Source organism: Neovison vison, chromosome 4 (assembly GCF_020171115.1).
Source record: "Neovison vison isolate M4711 chromosome 4, ASM_NN_V1, whole genome shotgun sequence".
Taxonomy (NCBI): domain Eukaryota; kingdom Metazoa; phylum Chordata; class Mammalia; order Carnivora; family Mustelidae; genus Neogale; species Neogale vison.
This window is the reverse complement of record NC_058094.1, coordinates 155,930,177-155,946,833: the sequence shown is the minus strand read 5'-3', so window position 1 is coordinate 155,946,833 and position 16,657 is coordinate 155,930,177. Positions and strand designations below refer to the sequence as shown.

The 16,657-nt window shown below is 36.9% G+C and overlaps 1 protein-coding gene across 15 annotated transcripts in view; it reads right to left on the bottom strand.

The window, feature by feature from the left end:
• Window positions 1-16,657, bottom strand: part of ADAM22 (ADAM metallopeptidase domain 22) — a 224,121-nt gene that overhangs the window by 58,057 nt on the left and 149,407 nt on the right. For all 15 annotated transcript variants that reach the window (XM_044245959.1, XM_044245964.1, XM_044245961.1 and 12 more), the window contains exons 7-13: window positions 14,798-14,867; window positions 9,929-9,999; window positions 6,128-6,202; window positions 4,451-4,522; window positions 3,433-3,599; window positions 1,829-1,913; window positions 306-396 (exon numbers count right to left, since the gene is read on the bottom strand). In XM_044245959.1, coding sequence (XP_044101894.1) covers window positions 306-396; window positions 1,829-1,913; window positions 3,433-3,599; window positions 4,451-4,522; window positions 6,128-6,202; window positions 9,929-9,999; window positions 14,798-14,867 — 631 coding nt within the window. The remainder of the gene's footprint in view (window positions 1-305; window positions 397-1,828; window positions 1,914-3,432; window positions 3,600-4,450; window positions 4,523-6,127; window positions 6,203-9,928; window positions 10,000-14,797; window positions 14,868-16,657) is intronic.

Sequence of the window (16,657 nt, the reverse complement as noted above, 5' to 3'; positions counted from 1 at the left end):
AAGCCTAAGATTCTGTACTGACCATTTAAAATTATGAAACTGAGCTTATTTTGTCCTTTTTTAGGTTAAATTCAACAATGAATTTATCATCACATAGCTTTAAATGTTTATTACACATGGAGAAATTTTCACCTGCAGGACAAACACCTTGAAACATTTCTGAAGAAAATACTGTATGCCCCAGTGGTTTATCTTATACTACCACCCAAACTCTTTTGATCAAGCAACTGAATTTAAAATCTCATTCTCCAAAACACTTACAGAGAGTGCATTTTAAATACAACTAAACCACAGGGTGAACTTACCACTTGCCAACTTTCTTTTGTCTGAGATAATACCAATGTTATGGGCTAATGACTGGGCGAGTGTAACAGCCATTAAATCAGTTTTCCCAAACTGAAAAACAAGAGCAAAAACAAAATACTATAAACGAGAATTATTTTTTATTTAAGATGGCCAGAGAAAAATGTCACAATATAATTGGAATCAAGTAATTTCTAAGCATCCTAATTAGCAGAGGTTAAACATACAGTAGATAAAGCTAAACAATGGAGCATTTAGGAAAAGCTGAAAGAAATAAACCCATGTTTGATTCAAACTTATAAGGAAGACTAGAAGCCAGAGAATCACTGCCTTTTGGGCTTAGAAACTTAAGTTTAATTCTGAGTACAAATTTCATCAGTGGCATTATCTGAAAAACTTAATACTTGTATATACTTCAGTCCGTCTTTTAAATATTAATAAATGTGTACATAATTTGGAATTATTCATTTCTGTGCATCCACTTACATGCCCGAAATTTTCCCAAATTAAATAGAATGTGGCTTCAGAAAACAAACAGTATGAGTAACAGGAAGTGGGAATGATCTGTGATCTAAAGAAACTTGAGGGGCGCCTGGGTGACTTAGTGGGTTAAGCCTCTGCCTTCGGCTCAGGTCATGATCCCAGGGTCCTGGGATAGAGCCCAGCATTGGGCTCTCTGCTCTGCAGGGAGCCTGCTTCCTCCTCTCTCGCTGCCTGCCTCTCTGCCTACTTGTGATCTCTGTCAGATAAATAAAGAAAAAAATCTTTAAAAAAAAAAATAGGGACGCCTGGGTGGCGCAGTTGGTTGGACGACTGCCTTCGGCTCAGGGCGTGATCCTGGAGTCCCGGGATCGAGTCCCACATCGGGCTCCCAGCTCCATGGGGAGTCTGCTTCGCTCTCTGACCTTCTCCTCGCTCTCTCTCACTGTCTCTCTCTCTCAAATAAATAAATAAAATCTTTAAAAAAAAAAATAAAAAATAAAAAATAAAGAAACTTGAGATCTAAAGATATTTTCTTCAATATGTAGATTCAAGTAGTTTCCTTCTAGATCATTTCCATGAGACTTAGGGCCTCAGGGGTAAAAAGAACTCTTCGGAAAATTTAATCTATTTTTTCCTCCAAAAATCTGCCAAATATTGAAGAAGGAAGAAAATTTCCAATTGGGTTCTTAGGCAATAAGTTAATGCTCCATGAATTACTCAATCTCCAGGAAATTCTCCAGGAAATCAGCCAAAGTAATAGGGCCTTATTTTCAATAAAAATAAAAGTAAAGATTTTATCTATGTAATCTTTAAATAGCTAAATTTGGAGATTATACTAGTAGAACATGAAAAAAATGATCAAATATTATCTTCCATTATTTTCCTATTCTCTGTCCTCTGGTCATTTATAGCAACCATATTGGTTGTGAACAAAACAACCTAACACCTAGAGAATATGGAATATGAGAAACTATCTCTTAAATATTAGGAAAACATTTTCAGCCATCATACCACTTTGTATTGTACAGATGTTCACACCTACTTCATTCACGCCTCCTCCTTTCAGCAACGAGCAAATCCCACCAATATAAGCCGCCCCGCTCCGGCTACTCTCAAATTGACTTCCCCTTTTAGAAAAGGAAATGAAAAATGCTTACTGTTCAGAGTTCCAAGTATCACTGTACCTCTCATTATTAATTTACCACACTTATTTTCTCAATGCAAATACATTCCTATTTTGTATATTCCTGAGGTAAAGGGAGGAATGTGAATATTGTTTACACACGGAACTGAACAAAAGAGTTTCTGAGAGGGATGTTTCCCCACATGAGCAATAATACCTTCAACAGAACTATACTGGTTTAAAAAAAAATCACTAACACGGTGTACTCTGAGAAAGGATACAAAATCACTTCTGTGGTATTTCTGATCAAAATGCCCAACTTGAATCACTTAACAGGAAAACATCAGACATCCCCACAATGGGGAACATTCTGTAACATAACTGACCTACACTCTTCAAAAATGTTAAACCCAAAATAAACCAAGAAAGGCAAAGGAAATGTCCCAAATTAAAGGAAATGTCCCAAATTAAAGAAGAGACAGGAGACAGGACAATTAAATGTGATGCATGACCTTGTGTTAGATCCTGAATGGGGGGAGGGAATTAGCTATCAAAGACATTACTCAGATAGTTGGAGAAACCTGAATATAGGTTACTTAAAAGTATTGTATCTTGTTACATTTTCTAGTTTTAATAATTTAAATATAAATTTTAATAAAATTTAATTGATAAAAATTTAATAATTTACTACAGTGATATCAGAGAATGTCTTTATCTTTAGGGAATATACATGTATTTAGTAATGAAGGTCTAGTAAGTGAGTATCTCCAACTTGCTCTCAAATGGTTCAGGGAAAAAAAAAATCGATAGATAAATGGATGAAAGCGGAAAAAAGGAAGGGAGGGAGGGAAAAGGGAAGAAGGAAAGAAGGAAGAAAATCATAAGCAAATGGGGCAAAATGTAAATAATTAATGAATCTGGGCAAAGAGCATATATTTCCTTGTAGTATTCCTGCAACATTTCTATAAATGTGAAATCGTGTAAAATGTAAAAGTTACACAAAAATACACTCTTTTACTTCCATTTATAACTTTCTTCAACAGATTGTACTTTATAAAATAGTGTTTTTTAAATGCTATAATATATAGTTTGCTATTATATCAAATACGCATTTTACCTCAAAAAAAAAAGAAATTGAGAAAAAATTAAAAACAAACTCCAGAAATACTAAGGTCTCACCTTAGAACCAAAGCAAAGGGAACACTAACATTTAAAATATAGAAACTTTAAATATAATTAATCTGTCAAGAATATTCTTTATGAGTATTAACAATACTTTTACTCAATAAACGTTCTGCTTAAAGCTCTTGAAAAGTAAATAAAAATATACATACAATAATAAAATAACTCAAAACTAAACTTTTTACACTTTCATGAAAACTCCTAACAACCTACACTTTAAAAATCCTTTCAAACATATTGCCATGTCAAATCTTACTTTCATTATACAGGAGAAAGGATAGGCTCAAGTAATAGAGCATTTATCAGGGAACCAAAAAAAGCAATAAATCAAAGTTACGTACGAAAAAAGGTGAACTGCATCACTCTTCTCTTTGATAAAATCCCTCCTGTATTTCATAAACTCACGGAGGGTGATCAGTGGATTTTCAGATATGGCAAACTTGTTGTCCGCTGCCCAGGTTTCCATGGCAACCAATACTATCCTTGTCTTCAGTTGGTCTTTATATATCTGGTATATTAACAAAAGAAACACACTAGTTATACATGTGGTAAAGTCAAATGATTTATGAACAGGACTATAAAACTCCTTTTATGAAAACTCCTGGGTTTTAGTTGTAAAAAACTCTATTGTCTTTAAGGGAGATAATTATTTCTCTAATTCACATGCATTTTCCTTGAGTTACAGAGAGTCAAACAAACTCTTTACAACTAAAACCCAAAGAAGAATGCACTAGTTAGAAACAAAAGAACACTTTTTGACAAACGTTTGCAACCTTTTTCAAGGATCTCTCCGAGTCTGTTTTCTGGGACCCTGGAGAAAGATTTCATGCATTCCTGGGTTTCCCAAGCAAAGAACGGAACAACGAAGACTCCCCTGGGATATAATTTCTATGTAACCTGACTGGCCCCAGTTAAATTCATGGAGAAGCTACCTACAGTGCCTTCTCAAGAAAAGATTCAGAAAGTAAATATAGTGGGATTACTAGTGCACGATTCGTACACAAACAGGCACTCTCTTGAAAATAGCACAACTGCCTATACTGTTTCTCCAATGAAGTACTCTGTTAGTACTAGGACTCAACTTTTTATTTTTCAATGTGAAAAACATAAGGAGAAATTTCAAGCATCAATCCACGGGTAACTTTGACCCCCTTTTTTATCATCTTCCCCTTTTATCATCTTCCCAGTCAGAGATCAAAATCAATCAAGTCCACAGCAAGGTAACGTAAGGGACTTACGGGACACCTTGCCTGACGCTCAATTCAGAGCACCAAAAGTAAAAGAACCATATTGTACATACTGTTAGCAATCAGGAGATGACATTCCTCTATGGCAATACTGAATCGAGTTGATACTTACTAAATCCGCCATGTTCACCACAGATTTCGCATATGTATTAGTATGTACAACTGAAAGCCGATGTTTTTTAAACTGAAAACAAAAGAAACAAACAAAAGTGAAGGGTTTCCAAATAAGCACCTTGTCAAAGAAAACACGGTGTAACTGAAACATCTCTTTGGCTTTCTATAAAAAAATTAGAACTGTTAAGAACTAGTTCTTTATATGCTGTGTAGTCTGAAGCAAGGCTCTTAAAATTTTGAGGCCTCAGTTTACTCAAAGGTGAGATGAAGTAAAAATACCTATTCCATTCATTTCACAAGTTTATTTTTAACACAGAATTGTTATTGAAAATGAAAAAACATATTAAAGTTGTCTATGAATTACAAGACATGCAAATACAAGTAGGGTGGATAGCCAGAAAGTGTATGTGAACACCGCTATAACTTTAAAAACTCACTAGTTCTACGAGACTTAACAGTAAAGGAGAAGAAAGCCCTACACTAAGGGTCACAAAGAGGTAGCTTAAAGCTAGATGTGGCTCACATAAACCTTTTATTTGGCCTCAGTAGTGTTTTAAAAACCAGGAAATACCATGTAAAACCTGGTTTTTGGCTTCGCTTAAAATTAGCATCCTCCCATAGTGAAAAGAAGCAAGTACTGAGAGGCAACCACTCCCATTAGTCAGGCCAGGTATCTTTCTTTTGCCACAGGCCTCACCCCTCCCTATTGTTTCAAATCTGGCTTACTTCATTTGTGTTATCTGCTTATAGATCTCTATAGACATCTGAATGTGTGCTATTCTAAAAAGTTGAAATTATATGTTCTTACAATTTATTCTGATCATATAAAAATCTCAGGAAACAGTAACATTCACTGACTTCAAAAAGGTTAGAAAGATAAAACTTGGTTCTAGCCTGAACAAAGAAGAAAACTCAATCTGGATTTTATTAGTTGTAGTAGTAGCAGTAGTAGCAAGAATAGATGATCAATGTTTGCTTAATCATATGCAAATGACATATTTTCCCTCAACTAAATCACTCAAGTAAATTAAAATGCACTTAAACCTGAAATTAAGTAAAATTCAGCAAAGTGCTTCACTGAACATGTTTAGTTTAAAACTGTGGTTATATAGAGCAATTAACATTATAACTCACTGCTGTGCTGTAAATGTAAGCCACTGCCTACAACATGCCCATGAACTGAAAATACATACTCTCGGTCAAAATAAATGACTCAGCAAGAAGGAAGTTTTTCCAGATTCCTATCCTAAAATCTTCACTGCTTGCCTATATAAGCATTTCCATATGGTTTGCTGCATAGCAAGCCAGAAACTGAAAAACTCCTTTCCTTTTATTAGGATAAAGTTGTACACTGCAAACTACAGTGTCATATTATTGGTACCTTGCTGATTTCCTCAATATACAAATATTCATTAAGCAAATCCAAAGGGTTGACTAATTTTAAGTCAAAGAACTATTTCTGGAATGTCACAAAGTACTCCTAGTTACTTCCACCTAAGAATGTTTCCAATTTAGAGGTTGTTACTGGCTAACAAAATGCATCAAGATACACAAATGTCTTTTCCAAGTTAAAATTTTCTGGGTTTCTTTTTTCTTCTAAACATATTTCTGCACCCACCAGTTTTACCCCTTGGCCCAGACAAGTTCAACCAACAGACGGTTCAGCAAATCCTACCATCAGATGATCGTTGACAATCATCAGCTCAATATATTTGGTTTCCTCCTCCACATTACGAGGATGTCGACGAAGCTGCAATATGGTAAAAGAAATAGCACCTAAATAAGCCCTCTGAACTTGGCTGTGGAAAACCAAAAAATATGTTACACATTATGTTGCATACAACCACTTTTCTACTGTTTTATGAATTTGACTTTTTTTTCCTTGTTTCCACATATAAGTGATACCATGCGGTATTTATCTTTTTTGTCTGGCTTCTTTCATTTAGCACAATGCCTTTCAGGTTCATCCATGTTGTCAAAAATGGTAGGATTTCCTTCTTTTTTCAAGGCTGAATGAAACTCCACTATATATATGTGTGTATATATATGTATATAAAACATTTTCTTGATCCAGCCATTCACTCATGGACAGCAACATTGATAACACTGTCTTATATAATTGAAATTTGCTGACAGAACTTAAATGTTTTCACTAAGGGGGGAAAAAAGGTAAATATGTGAGGTGACAGATACATTAATTATTTCAATGGAGATGTTCTTTTCACTATATATATATAAAATCATCCCATTGTATACTTCAAGTATTTAACAATTTTGTCAATTAATTATACTTCAATAAGGCTGAAAAAAGTGTTTTAATTAAAAAAAAACTAAAACATGTGAGAGAAATAAACAACATTTCCACTTTTATCCCTTCAAAATTTGTCTCATTTCTGTCAATTTTACTCAGTTTTTGAACAGGTAATAAATTCATATAAGTCAAAGATTAAATAAAGAACTATAAAGAAGTTCAGGACTGAAGTCTTCCTCTCACTTCTGTTCCCTATCTATCTAGTTGCTAACTTTTTTCCCCACAATGGGTTTAGCACAGAAATAACGGAAATAGTTATGCATATAAAATCAAATATAACATATATTTGATTTAGTACTTCTATTTATTTCACTAGCTTTTGCATCAGGCAACTTTCATTCACCCAGTGTATCTTGGAGATTGTAACACATGAAGTACATTCTTTCTGGTTTAATTTAAGCTTCTGAGGATCTCTGAGAGGATACAGGGGTTGTCTAATGGACACTTTTATCCTAAAATATCCAAATCTGGGATTGAGAGTGCCCTTTCTTCCTCTGGTACAGTTCAAGGGATCCCCAAATGATATAAGAGCTTTGTTCAAATAGTTTTGAGAACTTCCAGGCAGCTTTTCATTATCTATTACAGCTATATTATATCTGTCTGTTCAACAATGATTTTCTCCACCTTCAAAATCACAACCAGTGGATGCTACTGGTAGGACACTAAGGCAGCTATACGCAGTTCGTCTATAACACAGTCTTTAACAAGAGCTATAAAATGAACGTTTTCCATAATGCCATGCTTATCATGCTTATCATATGATCTCACTTGTATGTGGAATTTAAGAAACAAAACAGAGGATCATAGGGGAAGGGAGGGAAAAATTAAACAAGAGGAAATCAGAGAGGGAGACAAACCATGAGAAACTCTTAACCATAGGAAACAAACTGAGGTTTGCTGGAGGGGAGGGAGTTGGGGGATGGGGTAACTGGGTACTGGACATTAAGGAAGGCACGTGATTTAATGAACACTTGGTATTATGTAAGACCGATGAATCACTGACTTCTACCTCTGAAACCAATAATACATTATATATTAATTAACTAAACTTAAATTAAAAAAAAATTTTAAATAAATAAATGAAATTTTAAATAAATAAAACATTTTAAGAAGTTTGTATTTATTTATTTGAAAGAGAGAGAAAAAAACAAGCAGAAGGAGGGGAAGATGGAGAGGGAGAAGCAGACTCCCCACTGAGCAGGGAGCCCGATGAGCTCCTGATGAGCCCTGTGCAGGCTCCATTCCAGGACCCTGGGATCACTACCTAAACTGAAGGCAGACTCTCAACTGACTGAGCTATTAAAAAATTTGAGAAGAAAAAATAAAATTATCCTATCCTCTGATCTCATAATTCATGAAAATAAACATTATTTCAAATTAAATCTTGTTGGCAATCGTCATTTACTTAACTGGGCCTCAATATATACATATATCCACAAAATACATAAAGTTTGGGGTAGCAATTCATGGAACACAAAGCCTTCTGAGAGGCAGAACTATATAAAGCATAAATAGTTATGAACACTTCTCTGAGACTAGACTTTCTAGGTCAGAAACTGAACTCCACCACTATTACCTTGGGCAAGGTTCTTAAGCTTCTTACACCTCAATGTCCTTAGTAGTAAAATGGCGATAATAATAATACTACCTTCCTCATAAGATTTTAAGAGGATTAAGTGTGTTAATATGATTGAAATTCTTAGAACACAACCAGGCACAGGCACCTGAGCCTCAATAAAACAAACAAACAAAACCCAGTTATTATTCACATTAGAAATGTGCCTATAAAGTTATTTTATTTCATACTTATTAAACATATTTTAAACAGAAGATTAACTAGTTTCTTACTAGAAATCTTACTAGAGATCCATTTCTCTCATCTGGTGTTTTTTATGCCAAACACACGCACATAATACATGATATCTTAATTCTAGTAAGTAGAGTTCTCGCTCCTTTTCTTTTCTGAATGTACTGGATACACTATGTTACATTAGTGCCAGGTGTACGACCTAAGTGATCCAACTTCTCCATACATTACGCTATGCTCACCGCAAGGGTAGCTGACATCTGTCACGAGACAACACTATTACAATATCACTGATTATTCCCTGTGCTGTGCCCTTTACCCCCACGACTTACTCATTCCCTACCTGGAAGCCTAAGTCTCCCACTGTCCTTCAGCCATGTTGCCCATCCTTCTACTCACTTCCCTCTGGCAACCACCTGTTTGTTCTCTATACCTACCTGCCTGATTCTGCTTTCCGTTTGTTTGTTTATTCGTGTACGTTTTAGACTCCACAAATGAGGGAAAGGATACGGAATTCTGATGACTGGAGTTCTTATTCCACCTCAACCATTTCCCAGCTTTATGTTTTTGGTCATTTTCACATTTCAAAGACATCATTTTATCCCCCCTCTGTGAAAGGGGGTTGACAGTACCTACTTCATGTGGTGTAAAGCATGATACAAGGACTTACTATTTTTGCTAAGTCCAAGATCCACTGAATGTTTATAAAGCAGACGTCCTGAGTTTATAACCCAGACTGTAGCATAGCTGAAGTGTGACAATAGCATTTTGTGGCTTTAAAACCTGATGGATTGGGCGCCTGGGTGACTCAGTGGGTTAAAGCCTCTGCTTTCGGCTCAGGTCATGATCCCAGGGTCCCGGGATCAAGTCCTGAATCGGGCTCTCTGCTTAGCAGGGAGCCTGCTTCCTCCTCTCTCTCTGTCTGCCTCTCTGCCTACTTGTGATCTCTGTCTGTCAAATAAATAAATAAAATCTTTAAAAAAACAAAAACCTGATGGATTCCCTCTTAAGGGGGTATTTTTATAAGTAGACTCCATGACGTGATACAACCTAGGCAAGAAAAGAGGCCTATGAAAGAAAGAACTGGAGATGCCATAGCTGGGGCCATAATCCATCTGTTTGATGAATAACGACATTATCAACACTATCTTGAGTCCTTTTTGAGTCTATGAAACAACATGGCCTCCTTCCACTGTTCCTACAGATCTGTCACCTTACTGTTCACCATACCCTGACAAATGCCAAAACTAATACTTAACCCTCTTATAGAGACCTTCCAGAGACTTAGTGTAGAGTTAAATGACTAGGAGTTGCCACGTGTTTTTAAAAACATCAAAGAATAACCAATGAATACATACCTGCCGTTTACTTCTTTTTGGTCTTGGCTTCAAAATAAATTTTGGTGGAGTGATGTGTACTTGTTGAAATTCTAAAAGGAAATAAAAGTAAATTAACTTAGTGCATTTGCCAGGTTTCTTTCAGACAAGGCAATCAAAGTTTTACTATCCCTTCCTAGTACAAATTGTATAATTATATTCAATTCAGTTATTAACTATTAGCGATTACTATAGTTATTAATAATTAATATAAATAACTTACACATTATATAATTATAACTATATGGTTATAAATTTTATAATGTACGTCACACTTAAAGATATACAGAACATTAATCAAAATAATTGTGTTCGGGGTGCCTGGGTGGCTCAGTGGGTTAAGCCGCTGCCTTCGGCTCAGGTCATGATCTCAGAATCCTGGGATCGAGTCCCGCATCGGGCTCTCTGCTCAGCAGGGAGCCTGCTTCCTCCTCTCTCTCTGTCTGCCTGTCTCTCTGCCTACTTGTGATCTCTCTCTGTCAAATAAATAAATAAAATCTTTAAAAAAAAATAATTGTGTTCATATGCATGCTAACTAAAATATATCATGAATGAATACAACTTAAAAAGTTTCAAACATTATTACTGTTTTATCTCCAAAATTTTCTCCTATTTTTCCTAAACATACCACCACATTCTTGAACAAGAATCTTCTGAATAGCCAACCTGGTCTTCCATGACTGATCTTCATTAAAGAATGACACACCAAATGCTGATGAAGATGTGAAAGAACTAGATCTCTCAGGTAGTGTTGATGAGAGTACCAAATGGTACAACTACTTTAGAAAAAGCTTCAGCAATTTTTCATACCACCAGAGTGCTCAGAGTACAGTCCAAAAATAACGGCATCAACATTACCTTGGTCTTGTGGGAAATGCAAACTCTCATAACCCATCCATGATGTACTGAATCAAAAACTCTAGAAACCAGTACAGCCACTACGGAAAACAGTATGGAGTTCCTCACAAAGAATTAAAATACGGATATCATATGATCCTGTAAACCCAGTTCTGGGTAGACAAAGGAATTAAAATCAGGATCTCAAAGAGACACCTGTCCTCTGTTGTTCATTGCAGCAGGATTCACAAGCCAAGATATAGAAACAACCTCAATGTTCATCAATGGGTGAATGGATAAAGAAAATGTGGTATAAAGATGCAATAAAGTATTATTCAGCCTTTAAAAAAAATAAAAGAAATCTCTCCATTTGTGATAACATGGATGAACCTGAAGGACATTACACTAAGTGAAACTAGTCAGACACAAAAGGACAAAGACTACATGATACCACGTAGATAAGAAACCTGAAACAGTCAAACTCCTAGGAGCAGAAAATGGAATGACAGCTGCCCAGAGCTGAGAAAAGGGGGAAGCAGGGAGGTATTAGTCAAAGGGTGCAAGGTTTCCGTTCTACAAGAGGAGTAAGTCCTAAAAGTCCTGTACAGCAGAGCAGCCAGAATTAATAATACTATAATGTATACATAAGTTCTGCTAACAGTGTAGATCTTATGTTGCAGTCTTTTCACTAATACTACTAATAACGCAGTAACAATAATAAAGATGGTGGAAAGAAACTTTCAGAGTTAATGGGCACACTCAGGGCAGGGATTATGGTGATAACTCCATGGATGTACACTTATCTCTATAAACTCGTCAAGTTGTAAACAATAATTAGGTACAGCTTTCCTCTAATGTCATCCATATCTCAATTCAGGAGCCTGAAAAAAACCTCTCAACACGGAGCCAGCAGTCTGTGTGTGTGCACTGCAGTGTGAGAACGCTACTGTACAAACACAAACCTACCTTCAGACCCAATAATTCCACTGCCGGGTACTTGATAGAAGAATTGTAAACATGTGTCCACAACAAAGATTTTTATAAGAACGTTTGGAGTTCTTTTATTCGTAATGGCCCAAAGCTGGAAACAACCCGAATGTCCATCAATAGAATGGATAAAAGACTATGGTAACTCTAAATAGCAGAACATATCCAGTAACTGAAAAGAATGAACCGTTGCTAATCTCTGACAACATTAATCTCATAGGCATATGCTAAGCAAAAGAAACTGGACACAATGTGTCATTCCATTTGCATGAAGATCTAAAACAGGCTAACCTAAAAGTCAGAAAAGGGATTGCAGAAGTGGGTAGTACCGACTGGGAAGAGGCACAAAGGAAGATACCAGGATGATAGAAATGTGCCAAATCTCACCAAGGGAGTGCACATGTGCCAAAACTCATATAATGGTATACAAGATTTATATATTTCCTTGCAGGAATTTTAAAAAACAGACTGTGTTAAGGGGTCCATAGGAAATAAATAAACCTTTCTCAGATGCTTTCTTTTTCTTTCTTTCTTTTTTTTAAGATTATTTATTTATTTATCTGACCAACAGAGATCACAAGTAGGCAGAGAAGCAGCTGGGGGGCGGGGGAAGAAGACTCCCTGCTGAGCAGAGAGCCCGATGTGGGGCTCCATCCCAGGACCCTGTGATCATGACCTGAGCTGAAGGCAGAAGCTTTAACCCACTGAGCCACCCAGATGCCCCCTCTCACCTGTTTTCTTAGGGACACTGGTTCCAAGAGTTGTGTCATAGAATACAAAAGCTTCCACAGTTAAACAGGTTTGGGGAACACCTGATCATATTCTCTCTCTTGGAAGTACATAATGCACAGCAAGACAAAGGTATTGATAATCCAAAACCCAGGAAAACCTTATTATATTTAAAATAAATAAGCTTACTCTTGAGCTTATTTCACAAGATTTTTTTTTCTGATTTATCATAATAAATCCAAGCATCTAGAAAGACAAATAACACTCTTAAAATTGATAGTGCCAACTTCTGACAAGAAAAGAAAACCAGGAACTAATTGAGACAGACCTGAGTTTTGGAAGAAGATGTTCGAAGTTATTTTTAATGAAAGCAAAAGTGCCAAGTCATCTTTAAAGTTTCTGTGGAAAAGAAACCCTGAACAAAGTTTTTTAAAAAACTGTATGATCAAGGATGCCTGGCTGTTTCAGTCGATAGAGCATTTGACTCTTAATCTCAGCATTGTAGATTAGAGCCCCATGTAGCTTTAAAATAAAATCTTAAAAAAAAAAATTTACTATGACGGAAACATTTTATTCTAAAAAAATTTGTACAATTGGATTACATTCCTTATAGGGATCTCTATTTATTACTTTAAATATTAATTTATGTTTGCTGCTTCCAGTAATCCCTATTAGATTGTAGTTTTATTCTCAGGCAGCTAGTCCTGATTTATTTTCTGCTCATCACAGGGATTGTAAAGTTTCATAAGGTAACCGAGGACAGTCTAAAGTCCCTATGTAAAGTAAGAGCATTTGTATGCTTATCTGCAGATTTTTCAAAATAGTGAGAATAGTGAGTTCTATAAAACAGGATCCCCTAGCCTTTTCCCAGCAGGAGAGAAACCTGCAAGGAGTTATGAACCTCCTAAGAGAAGGAACATTAGGAAACACTCATTTCATTTTCCAATGAGGAAACAACGTAAACTTTTTTTATTTAAGTTTTTATTTATTTAAGTAATCTCTACACCCAGTGTGGGGCTTGAGCTCACGACCCTGAGATCTAGAGTTGGGTGCTCTTCCAACTGAGCCAGCAGGAGCCCCAACCAGGTAAACATTTCAGTGGTTTTCCTAAGCAGCAGTATATAAGGATGTGCTCTCGTCGGAGAATTGTTCCATTTCCCCTGCGCTTCTCTCCCAGCGCGCATTCTCACCATGGCACAGTCCCCACCCCTGCTCAGCCCCGACGAGCTGCTGCACCTGGAAAAGACAGGCTAGTTGAGCCTGCCTTTTCTTCACCTACAAAATGTGAATAACCCTATCAATCTCTCAGAGCTGTAATGAAGATAAAAGATTAAAAATTAGAATGTACTATAGCCATGGTCAAGGCTCATTAAGTAGGAAAGGAAGCTTCTCCACATTAGACACTGAGTATGGTCTACCTTCAGGAGGAGAAAACCGAGGAGTCCTGCAGAGCCGAAGACAAAGGCCCTCCATATAATCACTGCTCTGCTAAGGAGCACCAAGTGTAAGTACTCTGCCCTACTAGTCATGTGAAGGTTTGGAAGCAACTCAAACTAACATCTGTAAATAAATGGGCCTGTAAACAAACACACACGAGAAGCAAAGACTAATTTCACAAAAAAAGCACAAAAAAAAAAAAAAAGCATTAGGGGCACCTGGATGGCGCAGTTGGTTAAATGTCCTACTCTTCGTGTCAGCTCAGGTCAAAATCTCAGGGTTGACAGATCTGGCTGGAGCCCTGCATCTGGCTCGTGCTCAATGGGGAGTCTGCCTGAGATTCTCTCCCTCCCCTTCTGCCCCTCCCCGCTCTCTAAAATGAATAAACAGATTTTTAAAAAACAATAATAATAAAAAGCATTAATCTATAATAGTTCTTTCCTAAAACGAGGCAAAAAGAGTTGAGGAAAACAACAAATAGTAAAATGATTACAAGTTCATTCTTATATTTACAGAATCGGTATCTCACCGGAAGTGAAGTTTTCTATATTTTGTCTATGCAGACCAATTTTTGCTCTAACATTACTTCTCCACTCAGAAATACCTTACTGATTTTTTCTAATTTTAGAAAGTCTTCCTTCAATGTGCTTAAGCTGTATCTTTCCAAACTCATCCACTACAAACATGAAGTCAGCTTGCATTTTATTCTCTCTTGATGTCCTTGACTCGATGTCACTTTCTCTCCAAAACTGTTATAAGCAGTCAAGAGCGAAGGGTATTCCACATATAGATTAGCTCTAAAGCATTCAAATGAATTATTAAAGTTGACTTTTTTTCAAAGTCATCATATGAGTATCATACCCGATGGAAGATCATCCAGGGGAAATTCAAACAATCTGGACTTGTAAACCGAATGAAAATGGAAGTCCTCCTGAAGGAACACAAACAACCGAGATTAAGCACCAACCAGTTATCCAGTTATCCAGTCCAACCAGCTATCTCTAGTCTCAGGCAATGACAGCCCAAGAAGCTGAGACTCCTGTAAGAACCACAGCTTGACTATGCACTTTCCTGGATTTGGAAAGGCAATGGGCCCCCATACAACCCTCCCCTGCTCCCAGATTCCCCCAGCACCAGAGAGATCTCCTATTAGAAACAAAATGCCTTTGCGGACAGAGAAGCCAAAGCCTGTAGTAATGGAAAATAAATGAATAAACTTCTTCCCCCAAGGGGAAGTAAGACATCTGGGAAAATGGACTAATGCTTTTCATAACTGGTTCCTTTCCATGGATCCCTGCTCCATTTTTAGAGCCAGATAGTTTTACCAGGCAAAGACATGTAGAGCTCACAATCATCTCATATTGGGGAATAAGATGACTAGTGCAAGTAGACGCCCGAGTGGACCTTGCTCCAAAATTCAAATTTCATATAAGTTCTGTGACAAACCAACAGACATAAAACCATGTTTCATCTAAGAAAATTAATGAACATTCAAAGAGTTATTTCTGGCTCCTTTCAATTAAAAAACAAAGAATGTCATACATAGTCAAGTTTCATGATCATGATATTGTTGTAAATAACATCACCTGTCCAGGCGAAGTGATATAAAAGCCAACAACGGGCATCCAGAAAATACAACACAATACAAACAGCTCCCCTTGGGCACCTGGGTGTTCAGTCAGTTAAGCGTCTGCCTTCAGCTCAGGTCATGATCCCAGGGTCCTGGGATCGAGCCCCACATCGGGCTCTCTGCTCAGCAGGGAGTCTGCTCCTCCCTCTGCACCCCCCTCCATTCATGCTCCCTCACCCTCTCGCAAAAATAAATAAAATCTTAAAAAAAAAAAAAAAACAAATAGTTCCCCTTTATGGGTGGTAAAACAGTGTGTATTTTTAGAAATTACTTGCCCCAAGTGTTTGGACACTTGAATACAAGGAAGAATATCCATGTGCACAGAGCAAGAATGGAAGTGTGTTATGTTTCTCCGCAGGTTCTATGTAGCTTCTCTGCATATAAACTCAATGCTTTTCTAATTTGTGGAAAATGAAGGTTGAAACTAAAGGGAAGGAGAGAATTAAGAAAACTTAACTGTAGATTTATTAAATGTAGATTTCTCTACATTTCATCAGCACAAGGTTTTATAGACAATGGGCAACAGAGAATAATCTGAAATCTAGAAAAGAAAGAGAAGTGGAAATCCCATTTCTGTTGCATTGGTCTGTTATAGTCTAAATGTTTGCGTCCCCCCCCCTGCAAAACTCCTATGTTTAGTTCCTCATTCCCAACATGACTGTATTTGGACAGAACCTATGAGAAGGTGATAAAGGTTAAAATAGGTCGTAAGGGTGGGCTAGGGCTGGTGCCCTTCTAAGAGATACCACTGCTGTGTCTCTGCTATGTGGGCCACACAGCAGGAAAGGACATCATCACAGCCCAAGGACAGAGCCCTCAACAGACACAGACCCTGTTGGCACCTGGATCTTGGACTTCCAGTCACCAGAACTGTGCAAAAATAAATTTCTGTTGTTTAAGGCCCCCACTAGGTTGTTATGACTACCTGAGTGAACTAAGACAACTCATAGCCCATTATGATGTAGAAAAAACAAAAATGGAGGCTTCAGAACACTTCAGAAGAGGGGAAAAAAACCTTGTGATTTTGACCTAGTATTTTTTTTTAAGATTTTATTTATTTATTTCACAGAGACACAGTGAGAGAGGGAACA